This window comes from Hyperolius riggenbachi, chromosome 4, assembly GCF_040937935.1.
Source record: "Hyperolius riggenbachi isolate aHypRig1 chromosome 4, aHypRig1.pri, whole genome shotgun sequence".
NCBI lineage: Eukaryota > Metazoa > Chordata > Amphibia > Anura > Hyperoliidae > Hyperolius > Hyperolius riggenbachi.
Genome location: NC_090649.1, coordinates 262,328,735 through 262,350,354, shown reverse-complemented (window position 1 = coordinate 262,350,354; position 21,620 = coordinate 262,328,735). Strand labels below are relative to the sequence as shown.

Below are 21,620 nucleotides of genomic sequence, written 5' to 3'. Positions count from 1 at the left end.
CTCGCTCCCTGGTTTATTGGCTCTTATGGCACCCACTGTTAATGTAACCACTGGAATCCATAGTTCCTTAAAGGGAATCTGAAGTGAAATTAAACTTGTGTTATAATGATTTGTATGTGTAGTACAGCAAAGAAATAGAACTTTAGCAGCACAGATATTGTTTCTAGTACAGGAAGAGTTAAAGTGTACCAGATACGTTACAAAGTAAAGATTTGATACTTACCCGGGGCTTCCTCCAGCCCCATAAGCTCGTCTGAGTCCCACCCTGTCCTCCCGCGATCTGCCGCTCAGCCACGATCAACCCCGGTAACAGGCTCAGGCGGGTCCAGTCTGGGCTGGAGGAAGCCCTGGGTAAGTATCAAATCTTTACTTTGTAATGTCTCTGGTTTACTTTAAGAAACTTCAGTTGTTATCTATGCAAAATAGCTTTTCTGAGCTCTAGAACAATTTGGTTGCTGCTTTCTGAAGCATTTGTACAGCGAAGAAACAGATACAGATTTAGGTAGCATTTTTACTCGTGGGAAGTTGAAAGGGTCATGAGCTCTGCTTATGTTATAGTTTACAGATTGTGGCTTGTAATCGCAAATATTAGAGAATGATGCAATGATATATATATATATATATATATATATATATATATATAATATATATATATATAGCTATTTTATTTGCTTCTAATGTTCTATTAATTATCAGTTCTGCACATACAAAAAATCATTACATCATAAGTTTTTTTTTTTTTTTTTTTTTTTTTTGGGTTTTTTCTTTTCCACTTTATTGTCACTTTGACTACTGCAGCCATTACATTGTTAAATGAGGACTTCCTGAGTCCCTGCCTTCCTAATGGACTCTCCATAACATAGAATAAAACACTCGCAACACAGAATAAGAATAAAATGAGACAGTCCAGCTACCTAAGGTAAGCATAGAGGTATGTTCTGGCTGGATCCACATTCCTCTGAGTTGTCTCCCACGGTACCCATAAAAATTCCTTCAAAAATGTGACCTTGACTAAAGTCAAATTTTTAGACAGGGAGGGATAGGGTTGCTGCGATGCTCCTCCCTTTCCCTCCTTTTTAAGGGGAGTAATTGTGGCAGGGAAGAGGAGGGTGATAGGAGGGAACATTGCAGCAATCTTTTTGTAGGGGCGATAACAGAGACTGGGGGAACAAGGAGAGGTATAGACAACACACGTGTGAATCCAGCATGAACATACCTCTGTGCTTACCTTGGATAGCTTTGCCTTAGGTCAGGTGTTCTGTGAAGGCAACTGAGCAACAGGATTTTTTTTTCCTCAAAATTAACCTCCACGTAAAAGAGTGTGCTGATGAGGGAGCCGGGGTTGGGGTGAGCCTAGCTACTTGCCTACGGGGTACTGCTCCTCTGACCCCCCGGACCTTAAGGGAGAGACTGCTTCTCCTGAATTTTGTAGTTCCCAGCAGCGTCTTGCACACATTGCAATGCATGCCCTGAGATGTAATCTGTTGATGCAAGAAAATATTTTCTGGCATCCACTGACTATATCTCCCTGCATGCATTGGGGCGTACGAGCCACTGTCGGGAACAACGTAATTCTGCAAATGTGGTTTCTCCCTGAAGGGCATGGTGCTTCCCATATGGCCCCCAGGGTCAGAGGAGCAGCACTCCTTGGTAAGTAGTGAGGCTTGCTTCAACCCCCACCTTCCCCATGGCACACTCCATTACGAACCTTCCTTAAAGGGAGGTTCATTTTAAAAATACATTTTCCTGGTGCATCCCTTTCTTACCACTAAATGACCGTTCCACGCCAATTGGCGTGAAGTGCCAGGGGCGGCGATAGCCTATGACAGCCGATCGCACTAATTGGCTGGCGGGGGGTGAAGGGAGGGTTTAAAAAAATAGGTATGTTTATTAAAAAAATATTTATAAAAACAAACGAACACTCCGCGAGCGATCAAAGCCCACCAGCAGAGAGCTCTGTTGGTGTGCAGAAAGGGTGGGGGTGGGGGTGGGGGGATCATTTGTGTGCTGAGTCTTACGGCCTGGCAGCGAGGCCATATATTTGCAGTAGCCTATCTTGTACAAAAATGGCCTGGTCACTAGGTGGGTTTAAGACCGCGGTCCTAAAGGGGTTAAAGACTTGTGTGTAGATGGATACACTATCTACTCTTGGGAAATCTCCACACTGGAGTTTCTGAGAAGCTGATGCTTGATTTATCCCACAGGTGCCCACACCAGTCCAAAACATATCCTTTGCATATGTTCTGTAACTATAACCTACAACACACACCCTTCCTTACTCGCAATGGTAGCGTTGTTGCTAATATGCAGACAGTGTACCTGACAGACTGTGAGGGTGATTTATTATCTCTTGTATCACATTACTTCTCACTTGAGACATATTTGTTAGTCACATGTTCTCTGCTATCGAGTTACGAAATTGTCAACAGAGAATCGTCTTTATAACTTCTGTTATTTTTACTAATCTAATAGTCTCCTAAAATACTCCTTTTTATTTTGTATTCATTTGAACAAAATGTGCTGAGGGTTACATTAAAAAATACTGTATATCCGTCTCTAGAAGTATCACTGATTGACATAAATAGTCTGGCTGCCAGTGTCTCCGGTAGTGTGGCCACACAGTAATTACTCCGCTAGGATGTAAACAACCTGTGTGCATCTGCAGCATGTGGTGGCTGTTTTCTGTACTATGAGACTTGAGTGTGGAAACTTTGTCTAACATATGCTGGCTGCACACTGCCAGATGGACTTAGCATATTTTTATTAGATCAAGTGGATGCACCAACAGTGCAGGTTGTTTTGTGTACCATAACTGTAAGGAAACTTTCCTGGGTTAATGTAAAACATCCAATCTGGTGCTGAGTAGAAAAAAAAAACTATGTATTCAACACATGACAACATGTTTACAGTGCTATTTAATTATTTTCTGCATTTGTACTTCAGGGATCACCTGCATTTTCCCTAAGTTCTGCTATAGGGCACCTATAAAACAGTCAGAAACTTACCTCAGCATTGGGAAGCCCTCCATTCCACTGCTGGGACCCTGTAAATAATCATCGACTTTATTATCGTATACGAGGTTGGCTGCACTGCACAGGTGCGAAGTACAGCCTGCAAAATGGTGTATATGAAGTAAAATTAGATACTTTGGGGTTTGCAAACCTAGTCAGTCAATCATTTACCTGCAATGTCTTCTATGTTTTTAATAAAGAAAATGGAAAGTATATTTTATAAGTCCCTTTTTTTTTTTTTTTTTTTTTTTTTTTACAAGTAAATATAATGTATTAGTAAAACAATATACTGGTACATTGTTACTTATGGCTCTGTCTCACACACACACACAGACAGTTAAGGGGTGACTTGATTAACATGTATAAATACATCAGAGGGCAATACAAAAGCTTGGCAGAAGAGGTTTGTTGTCCCTAGGCTTGTACAAAGGACAAGGGGACATGATCTACATATGGAGAAAAAAGCTTTTACCATCTATTTACGAAAGGGTTCTTTAGCGTAAGAGTGGTTAAAATGCAACATTTTTTTTTACCTCAGGAAGTAGTTATGGCAAATTCTATATCTGCATTTAAAAGAGACTCGGAGCTTTGCCTTGCATGGAAGGACATCTGTGGATATAATTATTAGGTAATTCCAAGCAGAGTTGATCCTGGGCAGCATAGTGGTGTGGTGGTTAGCGCTCTCACTGGGTCCCCGGTTCGAATCCCAGCCAGAGTACTATCTGCACAGAGTTTGTATGTTCTCCTCGTGTCTGTGTGGGTTTCTTCTGGGCACTGCGGTCTCCTCACACATCCTAAAAACATACAGATAAGTTAATCGTCTTCCCCTTAAATTGGCCCAAGACTACGATACATTTTGGGAGACACCTATGTAATTTCCTGTCAAAAAATGACTTGCTGGTTGAATAAAAGTACCGTATATTCCGGCGTATAAGACGACTGGGCGTATAAGACGACCCCCCAACTTTTTCAGTTAAAATGTAGAGTTTGGGATATACTCGCCGTATAAGACTACCCCTTTCCAACGCACACCAAATAAAAATTAAAAAAAAAAACATCATAAACTGGTGCTATGTATGAAAAGATAATGGTACTGTACTGTATGTGGTTCCCAGTATATAACACTATATAGACGATTGACTGGTTGGATTTGTCAACTCTCCCTCTCCCTAAGCGGATTGATCAGATCTCCTTGTCTACCTGCGGTATGGAAGAATAGATTGCGCTGTGCTCATAAAACACGCCTTTTTCACCCTTCTGGCTCACCCTTGTATTCTATTAACCCCCTTCTCTGCCTCTCAGATCTCGCACATGTGTGCCTGCGCCGCTTCACTACAGTCCTCAGCAGCAAGATCTGAGAGGCGTTAACAGGATAGGGCATATCACCTAACATTAATGACACCCGGCGTATAAGACGACCCCTGACTTTTCAGATGATTTTCAAGGGCTAAAACGTATCTTATACGCCAGAATATACAGTAACTTTAATTCAAATTTGCCAAGGGCATGAATAATTACGAGCAGCACTGTACGTGATACATACACTGATACATACACTGATACATAACTAAAGAAGTAATTTGATTGTGAGCCCTTCTGAGGGACAGTTAAGTGACAAGACAATATACTCTGTACAGCGCTTTGGAAGATGTTGGCGCTATATAAATAATAAATAATTATAATCTAGGCATTTTATCTGACCCACATGGGGTCACAAATATTCTTTTTGGCTTTTAAAGGCTTATTGGCCCAAGCCTTGTAAGAATTTTTTTGCCTTCTAGATCAAATATGTGAGGGTGCAGGACTGGAAAGTACCTAATTTTTCCTTAGTTGTTTTTTTTTTCTCTCCTGGCTGAAATTAATGGATTGATGTGTTTTTTTTTTTTTTTTCAAATCTTTAGTAAAGTTGTTGCTAATTTTTTCCAGTGGCATTGCTACTATGTCATACAATCTGCATCTTGATACTTTTATATGCTGGTTTTGTGGCTGCAATCATCTGCTACAACAGCAACAGATCTCTTCTATAAAACAGCCACAAGTAGCATCTACAATGCAAGTCTGTGGTAAGTTACTGCTTGGGTGACATGGTTGGGCACTTCTTCATTGGATAGCATTAACAGCAACTGTGCTATAGATTTGGTAGTGGTATGGTGACTGGTACGAAGTGTGTAACAGAACACTAAGGGCTAGTCTGCACTGCAGGAGATTGCTAGCAGTTATTGGTGCTTTTTGACTCCTAGCACACTGTACGTAAACACAGTTTTTCTTAATGCGTGCACGTCACACCACAAGCTTGGCTCGGGCTGGCTTCGTTAGAATCTTGCTCCAGGCAGTTTGGTGGCGCTGACTAGTGACTTGACCTCAGTAGGCATCAGTGGGAAATACCTGTCAATGCCGCTAAAATTACTAGAAATCTCTTCTCTTCTTAAAGCACCAGTCATTTTCTGTTAGAAGAGCCGGTTGGTGCCAGGCAACAATTGCTAAAAGTGCCAGCAACTGCAGTGACGTGTCTGTCATTCAGGCCTTGTTCACAGTGATCAGCTGCATTGCAGAAGAATTCTGTATGTTAACTCAGTCCCCCTACAATTCTATGGGCCTTCACAGTGCTGCGTTGTAACTGATCTGATTATTCTAACTGACTACATGCAGGCTTTGTATTAAATTCTACGGCCAGTCTCCATTGCAGTTAACAGTCATTATAATGCGTGCGTTATGCAACTGACCACTGTGAACCTAGCCCTAGTTTTTGGAGTTTGAATGCACCATAAGACTCTTTTTAAAGTGTATCAGAGCTGAAGAAATGACATAAATCGATACTTACTGGCTGTTTCCTCCAGCAGCATAAACACATGTGAGTCTCTCTCCGTCCTCGCGTGGTCTGCTGTTCAGCCACGCTCAGCCTCGGGAACTGTCTCAGTCTCATCCAGCCTGGGTCTTCTGCGCATGCACGGGAGGTCCGATTTTTGCAATTTCTTCATCTCTGGGTTACTTTAACATCAAACCTCACTTACCAAGATGCTCATCCAGTCTTCCAAAATGGGCTCTAGGTGGCTCCCATTACAGATGGTCAATGAGGTGCAAATAATTCTGCCTTGCATGCAGCTTTAATGCAGATTGTATTCAGCTTGAAATTGGGCCGATGAAGTGCATTTCCTTTTCATTGGGCCATTTCCAAGCTGCATACAGTTTGTGTAAAATCTCCAGGCAAGCCCGGATTATTAACTTCTCAGTGACCATTAAAAATAATGCAAATAACTCATACAGTAGTTGATAGAAATTGCTATGGTAATTTTACGGAAATGTATGCAGCTTGAAAGTGGACCAATGTTTGGTCCTTTTCCAAGCTGCATAAATGTGCATTAATTTACCATAAAATGGGCATCATTGTATTGCTGGCATTCTCCATACCTCAGCTAACCGTTGGTGCAGAAACAGAAGAATGACACTTTCATTGACTGGCTGTGGCATTTTGGCACCCCATTTTCATGTGCTACATAACCTTCACTACAGTCGTGTTTTTAGAAACACGCCAGGGTTAGAGATGGCCCAACCTAGGAGAACTCATGGAGAAGCATGTGATCAGTTTGGTCAGCTGATAGATTTGTAAGGTTCTGATTTGCTGTTATGACTTCCTGGTTTAACACATGATCATGAGCAGCAAATCGGAGCCTTACAAATCTATCAGCTGATCTAACTGATCACATGCTTTTTCATGAGTTCTCCAGGACAGGGCCATCCCTAGCCAGGTTTACTGTAAGGTTGTGTAGGCTTCTAGAGTCCTAATTAAGGGGTAGCAAAAATAAAGCTGAATGAAGAAGCAGGCTACTTGAATGCATTTTGCATACTTTTTAATTAATTTTAATCTGCTTAGTGTGGGCTACAATAAGACGGACTGTCTCTGCTGGAAAGTTTCACTACATATATTATAATGGTGCAGAGTGCGCCCACCCACTCGACTTCCAAAATACTGATTACTTGATTTAAGCGTATTTCCACACAGTTCAGAGTCTTCGCTATCATAAATCCACAGATCAGTCTATTAATATATATGTAGACAGCGCTCCTCTTCTTACATCTCAACATTTAATATGATTGCAGGTTGCCATATCCACTCATATCCATAGAGGTGGAAGCTTTTGCTCAGCTGTGCTCAGGAGTCTCATCAAATTCTGCTATAGGGCTTTTTTCATCTTCATCCAGCACTTTCAACTTGAGCTCTGGTGGCCAGTCTAGTGACACTCCACTTGAATCTTCTCAGACTAACTGCTCAGCAGAAGTAGCTTTGGAAATTGTGGAAAGCACCCAATGGAAATGCTCCTCTCTGCACCTGAAGTCAGCATATATTCCAGTGGTGAAATGGGCCCATGGCTAAAGGACCACTATCACAAAAACATTTAAAATTGAAAATAAGTACATTTCTCCCAGAGTAAAATGTACTATACAGGTAGTCCCCGACTTACAAACGACCCGCTGATACGAACGGCATGGATTCAGTGTTTCCATGGGAACAAGCCAAAAAAAAAAAAAACTTTTCAAATTGGACTTGTCGTTTTTGAGAAAATCTATTTTAAAAAAATTCGAAGAAAAAAATGGCTTTTAAACTTGTATAAGCAGGCACAGAGGGCAGAGGGGGACAGTAGAGGTACAGGGGGGCACAGAGGAGGTACAGGGGACAGAGATAGCACATTGTTCCGACTTAAGAACAGATTCAGGTTAAGAACGAACCTACAGTCCCTATCTCGTTTGTTAACCGGGGCTACCTGTAATTTACTTTTCTCCTAATGCTCCTGTAATTTTCGGTTGATAATAAAAATCCAATAGATCTGACAGGTTTTGGACTAGTCCATCTCTTCATGGAGGATTCTTGGGGTTTTCTTTATTTTTAAACGTGCTTAGTGAATGGCAATTGCTCAGTTCAGCTGTCAAAATGTTGGACAAGTGAGGAGGGAGGAGTGCTGGCATCTTTGTAAGGATCCTTTCCAGGTATTGCTTTTGTAAAGAATCAGTAAAGTGTTGTACCGTGTTAGCCATGTAAAAGTTAGCCAATAAATGGTATCATCCTGATTCAAAACTTCTTGCTTTTGTAAAGAATGAAGGGGATTTTGAGAATCTCCCGTGAGGAGATGGACTAGTCCAAAACCTGTCAGATATTTAATACTGACTACTTTGAGTGACAGCTGCAAAAGAAAAAATTAATTCATAGTGCATTTTACCTTTGGAAAATTGTAAATACAAATTACCGTAGTATGTGTACGCATGTATTTTAAATTTTACTGCAATTTACTGCAATAATGGTCTTGTAATGTAGGGCCCTTCAGACATCTGAATAATGAGTTGGAGCAGGCAGGTGCTTTTTTTTTTTTTTTTTTTTTTTTTTTTTTTTTTTTTTTTTCCCTTTTCCCTCCAACAATTCCTTTTGATTGATTGACTTGCCTGCACAACCATTCTAGGTAAGCTTAGGATTTAAATAAGTCTGTCCTATGTGCCAGTGGCTTTGATCAGCTCCCCCCCTCCCTCCCCCCGCATTTACATGCACAGAAAGTGCATGAGACTGCATGCAGGCCACAGGAAAGGACCTGGCGGGACCATTATTATTATTATTATTATTTATTAGGTTTATATAGCGCCAACATATTACGCAGCGCTGTACAATAAATAGGATTACAGACAATGATAACAGGGTTGACAGAACAATACAGGTAACAGACCATAGAAACAATACAGGTAATAGCAATAAGGTACATAACACAATGCAGATAATAGGACAATGCCAGATCATAAACTGGAATGGTAGTGGTAAAAAATTACCAGTTCCAAATTCTGGGTAAAGTGCACACAGTCGAGTATGATACACAAGGGGAGAGGGCCCTGCCAAAGGCTTACAATCTAGAGGGAGGGGCTGGTGACACAAAAGGAGGGGGTGCATCAAGAAGTTATTGGCAGAAAGGATTAGGGTAGTGTTGAGTTGATGTAGGCCTCCTTGAAGAAGTGAGTTTTGAGTGCTTTTTTGAAGGTGGGAGCGAGCCTGATGGGCAGTGGGAGAGAGTTCCACAGGATAGGGGCAGCTCTAGTGAAGTCCTGCAGTCTGGCATGGGAGTGCGAGATGCGTGGGGTGGTTAAGAGGAGGTCGTTGGAGGAGCGAAGTGGGCGGCCAGGTGTATATCTGCTGACCAGGTCAGAGATGTAGGTTGGGCAGGACTTGTGTATGGATTTGTATGCCAAACATAGGATCTTGAAGCTGATTCTGAAGTGAATTGGAAGCCAATGAAGGGATTTGCGTAGGGGAGTTGTGGAGACAGAGCGGTGGGAGGAGTAGATGAGTCTGGCTGCTGCGTTCATGATGGATTTTAGGGGGGCGATGCGGTTTTGAGGAAGGCCTGACAAGACCATGTGAGAATGGCATCCATGCTCTCACGGCAGAGCTCCCAGAACTGCGTCTCAGAACGCCATAACAGCAGAGCCTTGTGCTGGAACATCTGGGAGGTGAGTGTGACAAGGTAGTCCTGGAAAAATCCAGACTTTTTGTAGTAACAATCCTTCTATGTGAGTCACAATTTGAAGTTGGGATGGTCAATGCTATGCAAATAATTATTGCATAGTAGAGTTGATGTGGGATTATGCAAATTTAAGCATACTTCACAGTATTGCTTTAAAACTGAACACTTTTTAATTCATTGAAGTCATAGTTCACCCTCCCAAAGATTTTTTTGTTTTTCAGTAAAGGTGTATAGAGAACTATGCCATTACTCACACAGTTTTCATTTTTGATGCAGCCATTCCAGTGAAATGCCCTTTGGAAAAGTCAGTCACATGACCCAGAGATCTGTGCACAAAGTATGGAGCTGCCAGATGAGTGGAAGTTGCTTTCCCTGCAGAGGTAGACATCTGGAGGCCACTGTTTTTTAGCCACTATTTTAGGCATAAAAAGTCCTGGGAAAGTGGGATTGCGCATTGTCTGAAGTGCTTTGACGAAATCTTTGGCTTCACTAATGGTTTGTGGCACTTTTTCTGGGAGGTACGTGACTCTTACTATCCCGTTTTTAAATACTTTTTTGAAAAACATATATTTTGGAAGCCTTTGGCTATCTACCTTAGTGTCATACATTATAGTGTGACAAACCATTCTGGGGAGATCTAGACATACCTGAGTAGGGGCTGATACATACTTATCATTCGCTTATACAGTGGTTGTCTTGGGGACAATCCAGATTTGTGAGTACCTCCATTTTTGTTTTCCAACATCCATATTCCTATTTAGCTGATTTAGTGCAATATGGAATTTGGGCTTGTCTTTCTATTTTATAGGTTCATCTGACTCACAATCTCTTGGTTCCCCAGCACAAAGCCACCAGGTTACCTTCTCACCTCCTCCCTCTGTCCCTTCTGTGGAACATGGGAAAGGAAGTGGGCAAGTTATGTTTTTACTCAGAGGAAAACTAGTGGGTGCCTCACCCAGCTCTTCCCTGACTACTGCATGTGGGTAATAACTGGAGAGTGAGAGGAGTTTGGATGGCTCACAGACTTGCTGTCTTACCGGGAAAGTAGCATCTGACACTTGAACAGGAAGACAGCTTTACAAACTCAACAAGCAGGGTAATAAAAATGTATAATTCAAAAATGCTTTATGTGCATTGCATGTTTTATGTCCCATCCAAAATGCATTCAAAATTGCCAATTACATGCCACTTTTCTGAGTTGAGACAAAGTATTTGCTGTAATGAAGACAATCATTTCAGCTGGCGAATGTCTGCCTGGCCTCTACTGCCCCTCAGCAAGGTTTACAGTTTAAGATTACACTGGGGAAAAGCCAGTTAACCCACCAATATGCTTTTTGTATCTGGGAAACCCTGCATATTTTGATGAAACCTTTTCAAGTTTGAACAGAACATGATATTGCTGCATGGTAAAAATGGTAACCACTGTTTTTCCTCTATACTTCATTCACATTATAGCTACATTGTGTAATTTGTCTTTTTTTTATTTATCTTACAGCTAATACAACTGATCATTAGTCACTTAGCACTTCCGGATCTATGTCGACTAGCGCAGACATGCAAGCTTCTGTATCAGCACTGCTGTGACCCTCATCAATACACCCAACTCAGTTTACAGCCTTATTGGGCCAGTTTGAATGATGCTTCCCTGGAACACTTATTGCCACGATGCACATTAGTCCAGTGGCTTAATTTGTCTTGGACTGGGAACAGAGGCTTTATCTCTACCTCAGGATTTAGCAGGTAAGTCTATGTTCACATTGCTGGTCAAGTGTGTGACCTGGATGCTTATTGCTGGCCCAGTTTAATAAAACCTCATTCTCAGAATGGAGCATATCTTCATGGTTTCTTCTGCATAAATTTGAAAAAGTCGCAAGCTAATTTAGGCGCGAAGTTAAAGAGAACCCGAGGTGGGTTTAAAGAATATTATCTGCATACAGAGGCTGGATCTGCCTATACAGCCCAGCCTCTGTTGCTATCCCAAACCCCCCTAAGGTCCTCCTGCACTCTGCAATCCCTCATAAATCACAGCCACGCTGCTGACAGCTTGTCAGAGCTGGCTGTGTTTATCTCTATAGTGTCAGTCTGCTGCTCTCCCCGCCTCCTGCAGAACTCCAGTCCCCGCCTGCATCCCTTCCCTCCCTGCTGATTGGAGGGAAGGGACGGGGGGAAGGGACCGGAGCTATGCAGGAGGCGGGGGAGCAGCTGAGACTGACACTACAGATGTAAACACAGCCTCACAGCATGGCTGTGATTTATGAGAGATTGCAGAGTGCAGGGGGACCTTAGTGGGGTTTGGGATAGCAACAGAGGCTGGGCTGTATAGGCAGATCCAACCTCTGTATACAGATAACATTCATTAAACACACCTCGGGTTCTCTTTAAATAACGATATTACTAGCAATATCAGTAAAAAACAATTTAAGCGCAACGTTAAAAAACAAAAAATAACAAAAACGATAAATAACTATTTAATTGAGGTATTACATTATCAGTAAATTTACAGATAATGTTGAACCTAACTATAACCTAATCTCTCCCTGCTCTCACACAGAACCCTCCCCTGGTGGACCTTAACCACTTGAGGACCACAGTCTTTCTACCCCTTAAGGACCGGCCACTTTTTTTCCATTCAGACCACTGCAGCTTTCACGGTTTATTGCTCGCTCATACAACCTACCACCTAAATGAATTTTGGCTCCTTTTCTTGTCACTAATAAAGCTTTCTTTTGGTGCTATTTGATTGCTCCTGCGATTTTTACTTTTTATTATATTCATCAAAAAAGACATGAATTTTGGCAAAAAAATGATTTTTTTAACTTTCTGTGCTGACAATTTTCAAATAAAGTAAAATTTCTGTATACATGCAGCGCGAAAAATGCGGACAAACATGTTTTTGATAACAAAAAAAACCATTCAGTGTATATTTATTGGTTTGGGTAAAAGTTATAGCATTTACAAACTATGGTGCAAAAAGTGAATTTTGCCATTTTCAAGCATCTATGACTTTTCTGACCCCCTGTCATGTTTCATGAGGGGCTAGAATTCCAGGATAGTATAAATACCCCCCAAATGACCCCATTTTGGAAAGAAGACATCCCAAAGTATTCACTGAAAGGCATAGTGAGTTCATAGAAGATATTATTTTTTGTCACAAGTAAGCGGAAAATGACACTTTGTGACAAAAAAAAAGAAAAAAAAAAAGAATCCATTTCTTCTAACTTGCGACAAAAAAAAATGAAATCTGCCACGGACTCACCATGCCCCTCTCTGAATACCTTGAAGTGTCTACTTTCCAAAATGGGGTCATTTGTGGGGTGTGTTTACTGTCCTCGCATTTTGGGGGGTGCTAATTTGTAAGCACCCCTGTAAAGCCTAAAGGTGCTCATTGGACTTTGGGCCCCTTAGCGCAGTTAGGCTGCAAAAAAGTGCCACACATGTGGTATTGCCGTACTCAAGAGAAGTAGTAGAATGTGTTTTGGGGTGTATTTTTACACATACCCATGCTGGGTGGGAGAAATCTCTCTCTAAATGACAATTTTTTCATTTTTTTTACACACAATTGTCCATTTACAGAGTTATTTCTCCCACCCAGCATGGGTATGTGTAAAAATACACCCCAAAACACATTGTACTACTTCTCCCGAGTACGGCGATACCACATGTGTGGCACTTTTTTGCACCCTAACTGCACTAAGGGGCCCAAAGTCCAATGAGTACCTTTAGGATTTCACAGGTCATTTTTGTTTCAAGACTACTCCTCGCGGTTTAGGGCCCCTAAAATGCCAGGGCAGTATAGGAACCCCACAAATGACCCCATTTTAGAAAGAAGACACCCCAAGGTATTCCATTAGGAGTATGGTGAGTTCATAGAGGATTTTATTTTTTTGTCAAAAGTTAGCGGAAAATAGATTTTTATTGTTTTTTTCACAAAGTGTCATTTTCCACTAACTTGTGACAAAAAATAAAATCTTCTATGAACTCACCATACTCCTAACGGAATACCTTGAGGTGTCTTCTTTCTAAAATGGGGTCATTTGTGGGGTTCCTATACTGCCCTGGCATTTTAGGGGCCCTAAACCGTGAGTAGTAGTCTGGAAATCAAATTCCGCAAAATGACCTGTGAAATCCTAAAGGTACTCATTGGACTTTGGGCCCTTTAGCGCAGTTAGGGTGCAAAAAAGTGCCACACATGTGGTATCACCGTACTCGGGAGAAGTAGTACAATGTGTTTTGGGGTGTATTTTTACACATACCCATGCTGGGTGGGAGAAATAACTCTGTAAATGGACAATTGTGTGTAAAAAAATCAAAAGATTGTCATTTACAGAGGTATTTCTCCCACCCAGCATGGGTATGTGTAAAAATACACCCCAAAACACATTGTACTACTTCTCCCGAGTATGGCAATACCACATGTGTGGCACTTTTTTGCACCCTAACTGCGCTAAAAGGCCCAAAGTCCAATGAGTACCTTTAGGATTTCACAGGTCATTTTGCGAAATTTGATTTCCAGACTACTCCTCACGGTTTAGAGCCCCTAAAATGCCAGTTCAGTATAGGAACCCCACAAATGACCCCATTTTAGAAAGAAGACACCCCAAGGTATTCCGTTAGGAGTATGGTGAGTTCATAGAAGATTTTATTTTTTGTCACAAGTTAGTGGAAAATGACACTTTGTGAAAAAAACAATAAAAATCAATTTTCCGCTAACTTTTGACAAAAAATAAAATCTTCTATGAACTCACCATACTCCTAACGGAATACCTTTGGGTGTCTTCTTTCTAGAATGGGGTCATTTGTGGGGTTACTATACTGCCCTGGCATTTTAGGGGCCCTAAACCGTGAGGAGTAGTCTTGAAACCAAATGTCGCAAAATGACCTGTGAAATCCTAAAGGTACTCATTGGACTTTGGGCCCCTTAGCGTACTTAGGGTGTAAAAAAGTGCCACACATGTGGTACCGCCGTACTCAGGAGAAGTAGTATAATGTGTTTTGGGGTGTATTTTTACACATACCCATGCTAAGTGGGAGAAATATCTCTGTAAATGACAATTGTTTGATTTGTTTTACACACAATTGACCATTTACATAGAAATTTCTCCCACCCAGCATGGGTATGTGTAAAAATACACCCCAAAACACATTATACTACTTTTCCTGAGTACGGCGGTACCACATGTGTGACACTTTTTTGCAGCCTAGGTGCGCTAAGGGGCCCAACGTCCTATTCACGGGTCATTTTGAGGCATTTGTTTTCTAGACTACTCCTCGCGGTTTAGGGCCCCTAAAATGCCAGGGCAGTATAGGAACCCCACAAGTGACCCCATTTTAGAAAGAAGACACCCCAAGGTATTCCGTTAGGTGTATGGCGAGTTCATAGAAGATTTTATTTTTTGTCACAAGTTAGTGAAAAATGACACTTTGTGAAAAAAACCCAATAAAAATCAATTTCCGCTAACTTTTGACAAAAAATAAAATCTTCTATGAACTCGTCATACACCTAACAGAATACCTTGGGGTGTCTTTTTTTCTAAAATGGGGTCACTTGTGGGGTTCCTATACCGCCCTGGCATTTTACGGGCCCAAAACCGTGAGTAGTCTGGAAACCAAATGTCTCAAAATGACTGTTCAGGGGTATAAGCATCTGCAAATTTTGATGACAGGTGGTCTATGAGGGGGCGAATTTTGTGGAACCGGTCATAAGCAGGGTGGCCTTTTAGATGACAGGTTGTATTGGGCCTGATCTGATGGATAGGAGTGCTAGGGGGGTGACAGGAGGTGATTGATGGGTGTCTGAGGGGGTGGTTAGAGGGGAAAATAGATGCAATCAATGCACTGGGGAGGTGATCGGAAGGGGGTCTGAGGGGGATCTGAGGGTTTGGCCGAGTGATCAGGAGCCCACACGGGGCAAATTAGGGCCTGATCTGATGGGTAGGTGTGCTAGGGGGTGACAGGAGGTGATTGATGGGTGTCTCAAGGTGTGATTAGAGGGGGGAATAGATGCAAGCAATGCACTGGCGAGGTGATCAGGGCTGGGGTCTGAGGGCATTCTGAGGGTGTGGGCGGGTGATTGAGTGCCCTAGGGGCAGATAGGGGTCTAATCTGATAGGTAGCAGTGACAGGGGGTGATTGATGGGTAATTAGTGGGTGTTTAGGGTAGAGAACAGATGTGAACACTGCACTTGGGAGGTGATCGGACGTCGGATCTGCGGGCGATCTATTGGTGTGGGTGGGTGATCAGATTGCCCGCAAGGGGCAGGTTAGGGGCTGATTGATGGGTGGCAGTGACAGCGGGTGATTGATGGGTGGCAGTGACAGGGGGTGATTGATGGGTGATTGATAGGTGATTGACAGGTGATCAGTGGGTTATTACAGGGAAGGACAGATGTAAATAATGCCCTGGCGAATTGATAAGGGGGGGTCTGAGGGCAATCTAAGCGTGTAGGCGGGTGATTGGGTGCCCGCAAGGGGCAGATTAGGGTCTGATCTGATGGGTAACAGTGACAGGTGGTGATAGGGGGTGATTGATGGGTAATTAGTGGGTGTTTAGAGGAGAGAATAGATGGAAACACTGCGCTTGGGTGGTGATCTGATGTCGGATCTGCGGGCGATCTATTGGTGTGGGTGGGTGATCAGTTTGCCCGCAAGGGGCAGGTTAGGGGCTGATTGATGGGTGGCAGTGACAGGGGTGATTGATGGGTGGCAGTGACAGGGGGTGATTGATGGGTGATTGACAGGTGATCAGTGGGTTATTACAGGGAAGGACAGATGTAAATAATGCCCTGGCGAATTGATAAGGGGGGGTCTGAGGGCAATCTGAGCGTGTAGGCGGGTGATTGGGTGCCCGCAAGGGGCAGATTAGGGTCTGATCTGATGGGTAACAGTGACAGGTGGTGATAGGGGGTGATTGATGGGTAATTAGTGAGTGTTTAGAGGAAAGAATAGATGGAAACACTGCGCTTGGGTGGTGATCTGATGTCGGATCTGCGGGCGATCTATTGGTGTGGGTGGGTGATCAGTTTGCCCGCAAGGGGCAGGTTAGGGGCTGATTGTTGGGTGGCAGTGACAGGGGGTGATTGATGGGTGATAGGTGATTGGCAGGTGATTGACAGGTGATCAGTGGGTTATTACAGGGAAGGACAGATGTAATTAATGCACTGGTGAATTGATAAGGGGGGGGGGGGGGGGTCTGAGGGCAATCTGAGCGTGTGGGCGGGTGATTGGGTGCCCGCAAGGGGCAGATTAGGGTCTGATCTGATGGGTAACAGTGACAGGTGGTGATAGGGGGTGATTGATGGGTGATTGATGGGTAATTAGTGAGTGTTTAGAGGAGAGAATAGATGTAAACAATGGATTTGGGAGGTGATCTGATGTCGGATCTGCGGGCGATCTATTGGTGTGGGTGGGTGATCAGATTGCCCGCAAGGGGCAGGTTAGGGGCTGATTGTTGGGTGGCAGTGACAGGGGGTGATTGATGGGTGATTGATGGGTGATTGATGGGTGATTGACGGGTGATTGACAGGTGATTGACAGGTTATCAGGGAAGATAGATGCATACAGTACACAGGGGGGGGGGGGGTCTGGGGAGAATCTGAGGGGTGGGGGGGTGATCAGGAGGGGGCAGGGGGCAGGGGGGGGGGGATAAAAAAAAATAGCGTTGACAGATAGTGACAGGGAGTGATTGATGGGTTATTAGGGGGGTGATTGTGTGCAAACAGGGGTCTGGGGGGTGGGCAGGGGGGGATCTGAGGGGTGCTGTGGGCGATCAGTGGGCGGGGGGGGGGGGCAGATCAGTGTGTTTGGGTGCAGACTAGGGTGGCTGCAGCCTGCCCTGGTGGTCCCTCGGACACTGGGACCACCAGGGCAGGAGGCAGCCTGTATAATACACTTTGTATACATTACAAAGTGTATTATACACTTTGTAGCGGCGATCGCGGGGTTAACATCCCGCCGGCGCTTCCGTATGGCCGGTGGGATGTTACGGCGGGTGGGCGGAGCCAGTTGCCGGGGGAAGCGCGCGTCATCAATGACGCGATCGCTCCCCCGGCATGCCTAAAGGACGCGCCGCCTGAAGGCGTATTGCGGTCCTTTAGGCGTCCACTTTCCCGCCGCCCATGGGCTGTGGGCGGTCGGCAAGTGGTTAACCTTAGACCCCTTGGTGGTGCCTAACCCTAAAACCACCCTGGTGGTGCCTAACCCTAAGACCCCCTAGTGGTGCCTAACCTTAACACTCCCCAATCCCTTTCAACAATAATACGATGAATTTCAGTTTAATTGCAGCCGCCCACTAAATAGCATAACGGTTTTCTATATTATGTTAAATAACAATTGTGTCCACATATATCGATGAATCACAATTGCTCCCATTTTTGGCTTCGACTTTTTTAACTGCTCCTTTGCTACTGGCAGGCAGTGCAGTGAATATAATGTCAGAGTGGCCCAGCTGTCCCCAGCACAGCACCACCTACACAAATTAGCATTGCCCATATATATTAAGATCCAGAACACTGGAGAGAAGGTCAGATGTTAACAGCTGGAATATAAAACTGTGCCTTAAGTAAAATCCATATGCACTCGCCATATAGACAGTCTGCAGAGGTGAAGAGCACATACAGAGATTCAGAGACTACAGAGAAGCCAAGAGAATCAAACATCCACCATGTATGATAACATCACCCCAATCCATACATTTCTGGAGGAATGACCACCTCCCTCCTGCTGCAGCATGCATTAAGCATTGACAAAGATTCAGATTCTGATTGGCAGAATTTGAAACAAGGTTCCAAATATGCCAAGTGCATCAACACTTATTAGACCTATGGAAATCTTTTTTGGGCCCCCCGCCCCCTTGCCCCCACCACCACACTGTCAGCACTGTAGAAGTCTTGCTTGCCTTCACAGTACTGGTAGACCTTTGAAAATCATAACTGCTTTCACCTTACTGTTTAGTGGTATGGAAATAATGCTAGCCTTTATCATATAGTTAGCCCTATGAAAACCATTCTTGCCCTTACCATACTCAACGTAATATGGAAATCATGCATACTATCACCATAATGCCCCAAGGAATCCTACTAGTCTTTTCCATATTTTTAGCTCTATGGAAACCTTTACCATATCATTAAAGGTATGCCCTGCTGAACATAATCTGATACAACAACTGTGGTTGAAAACCTCAAGGTGCCCATACAATCCAGTGATAGATTGATCATTTCTGATTGGTAATTGGTTTCCGTGGTAATTGATTGGAAACCAATGGTTGTGCCCATTTATGAACAAGGTGCAGGTGGCTTCGGCGACAACTCAGAGGGGGACTAGTATTCAACACTGCCAGGGAGTATTGCGGTACCGGGATTCGCCTCTCCCGGTGCCCAACTTACCGGTGACGCAATAATACGTACGCATCATACTTGCTTTATACCACACTGTTAGCCTTTTCATTTGGTAAAAATAGTGTTGCAACCTGCATGCACATTTCACTGGCTGAATGTGACCTAAAAGTTTCATCCCTGATGTGTGTGTTTGTATACAGAAAGTTGACTTTTCTTTCTAAGCATTAATTGGATTTTCTCGGGTAACTTCCAAAGATGGCGTTCTACTGTTTCTCTATAAGCAAGCATCTAATTGGTCACCTAAGAGAGCTGATTAACCATTTCCGGACATATATGAATATGTTGTTGTTCTGCTTTTAATTAATCCCTTGGGCTGCTTGTTAGGGAAAAAAAAAGATGCTCTGGTTGCTGATTTCAGAATAGTTGTGTGTAGATACCAAATTTGCTTGAATAACTGTTTTGGGATGCAGTATCTTTCCAAGCTTGCAACCTTGGCAAGGCTCCTGGACTCAGCCAGAGGCAATGACATAATAATTAAAAATCACATCAGTCTTTTAACAAAATGTACAATGGTGATTACAATTTAATAGACGTTGTAGAAGGTTTTGCAAAAAGTTTAACCACCTTGCTATTTTCAAACCATCATATCCTCTAGCAAGGTAGTTTTACATACTTCATGTATTTGAAGGCAAGTATTGCACTATGCAGACACTGTACACTGCTCCAGGCGTGTAAATATCCAGAGGCTAGACTGAAGGTTATTTAACTTATTGATGATTTTATTTATTGATGGGATATATCTCATTTGGCATAAATACCCAGCTACATGAGCTCATCCTCTATATTAACATTAAACTGCTCCAGTTAGGCCGAATCTTGAAGAGTTGTGTACAGTATATAGCTATGACATAGATATAATGAATTGATAAGCTTTTTGTTTTGTTTAGTAAAAATCTACATTATTAGGTGAATGCTATGACACACACATTTATTATTTTAATATGTATTTTGTGGGTAGGGCATTCTTTTACTTTACTTTGTGTGCTAATATTTCTTAATGATCATTGATTATTCAAAACTTGCCGTCTTCTCTATTCCTTGATTATTTTTTTTTTGCAGTATACTGTAAGCATGATAAATATAACTGAACATGCATGTAGTAAAACCTACATCCGTCAAATCTGCTGCATTACAGTGGCTGCCAAAAGGTTTCATGACATGTAATGCACTAATCATTCCCATTGTCTCGCCTGTGCTGTATTCTGCAGCACTGTTTATAGCAAGTTCATTCTCTGCACTTGAAAGTGCTTGTTAAGCTTGACTTGTTATTTGCATAAGCACGATGCATGACCTACACCAGATCAGGGCTTTTCTGTGCGGCATGGCGTAATTTAAACAAGGGTTTGGACTGGTCACGCAGGACAGCCATCTGAAGTGGATCTGTACTTTCTAAACTTGCTTCCTTTTTCTGGCTAGTAAACAATCAATTTTTGATAATTGGTGTAAAATCCCAAGTAAAAATTAGATTTTACAAATGTAAATAGGGGCTGATTCACAGTACAAGAGCTTTTTAAGCGCTAGAAATTTTAAAATCTCATGCTAATGCAATGGTATTGGGAACACACACATAGGATAACATTAGCGTGAGCTTTTAATATCACAAAGTGCTTAGAAAAGCTCTTGAAGTGTGAATGAGCCCTAAGGGCTGGAACCCAAAGGAGCGCTTTTGGCAGCACTGCGATACGCTAGCAGTTTGCCAAAACGCTGGGCTAATGTTAATGGATGGGGCAACTTCCACAGGAGCGTTTGCGTTTCCCAGAAACGCAAACGCAGGACCTGCAGCATTTTGGGAGCGTTAGCGCTTCAATGTAAAGTATTGAACCGCTAGCGGAAACGCTCAGCAATACCTGAACTGAGCGGTTTTGCTAGCGTTTTGCGGTTCAGCACACTGTAACAAAATTAAAAATAATTCACAGGACCAATCAGGATAAAAACGCGAAACGCAAAACGCTACACAACCGCTGAGGAAAAAAATACACTGTTGCAAAACGCGACCGAAAACTCGCATGAATCCGCTTGCAAACCGCTCAGGCAAAACGCTAGCTTTTGCGTTTGCGGATTTCAGTGGGTTCCAGGCCTAATAGTGTTTTCTTATTACCTGAGTGCAGAGCAGAACATGCTGAGACTTGCAGATTGCAGGACCACATACATGCTCTGACGACTGCTCTTCAACCTTGCTTCCTCAAGACCCCCTCATTGGTACTTTCTTGGCTTGGAATCTTATATTAGCTAGGGTATTTCCCCTGTGCCCCCCAGGGTTTAAATGGTCACAATATTTTGCCACACAATAGTGAATATTCCCCTTCTGCACCACAAAGGTTATATAATCATATAGACTTAACCGATCTTAATGAATATGTCCATGGGCTAACAGAACTGAAGGGTTTTCAGTAATTAGTATGCCAAAAACAGGTGCACTTCTGATGTCAAGCAGAGCAGAACTTCTTTTTTTTTTTTTTGGGGGGGGGGGGGGGGAGAGACCAAGACAATGTCCACTTAACGTTCCACGTAAGATGTCTAATTCCTGCACCAATGGGTTATTCAGTAGTCTCCCCACACTTCAACCAGGTTAATTTATGCGCAGTCACCTCATGCAACTATTCAGAACTAAAAAGTTTCCACCATAGTCTCCCAAAACTTCTCAGTTGACATCCCGCAAAAAGGATTTTTCTTCAATATCGCGCAAAAGCTCTCATTGTGCAATGCCATTATTTAAAATC

General features: G+C 42.9%; 1 protein-coding gene across 3 annotated transcripts in view; it reads left to right on the top strand.

Annotated features, from left to right (window-relative positions):
• The window catches only part of FBXL4 (F-box and leucine rich repeat protein 4), a 68,830-nt gene that overhangs the window by 13,460 nt on the left and 33,750 nt on the right, over positions 1 to 21,620 (top strand). For all 3 annotated transcript variants that reach the window (XM_068231211.1, XM_068231210.1, XM_068231212.1), the window contains exon 4: positions 11,004 to 11,248. In XM_068231211.1, coding sequence (XP_068087312.1) covers positions 11,004 to 11,248 — 245 coding nt within the window. The remainder of the gene's footprint in view (positions 1 to 11,003; positions 11,249 to 21,620) is intronic.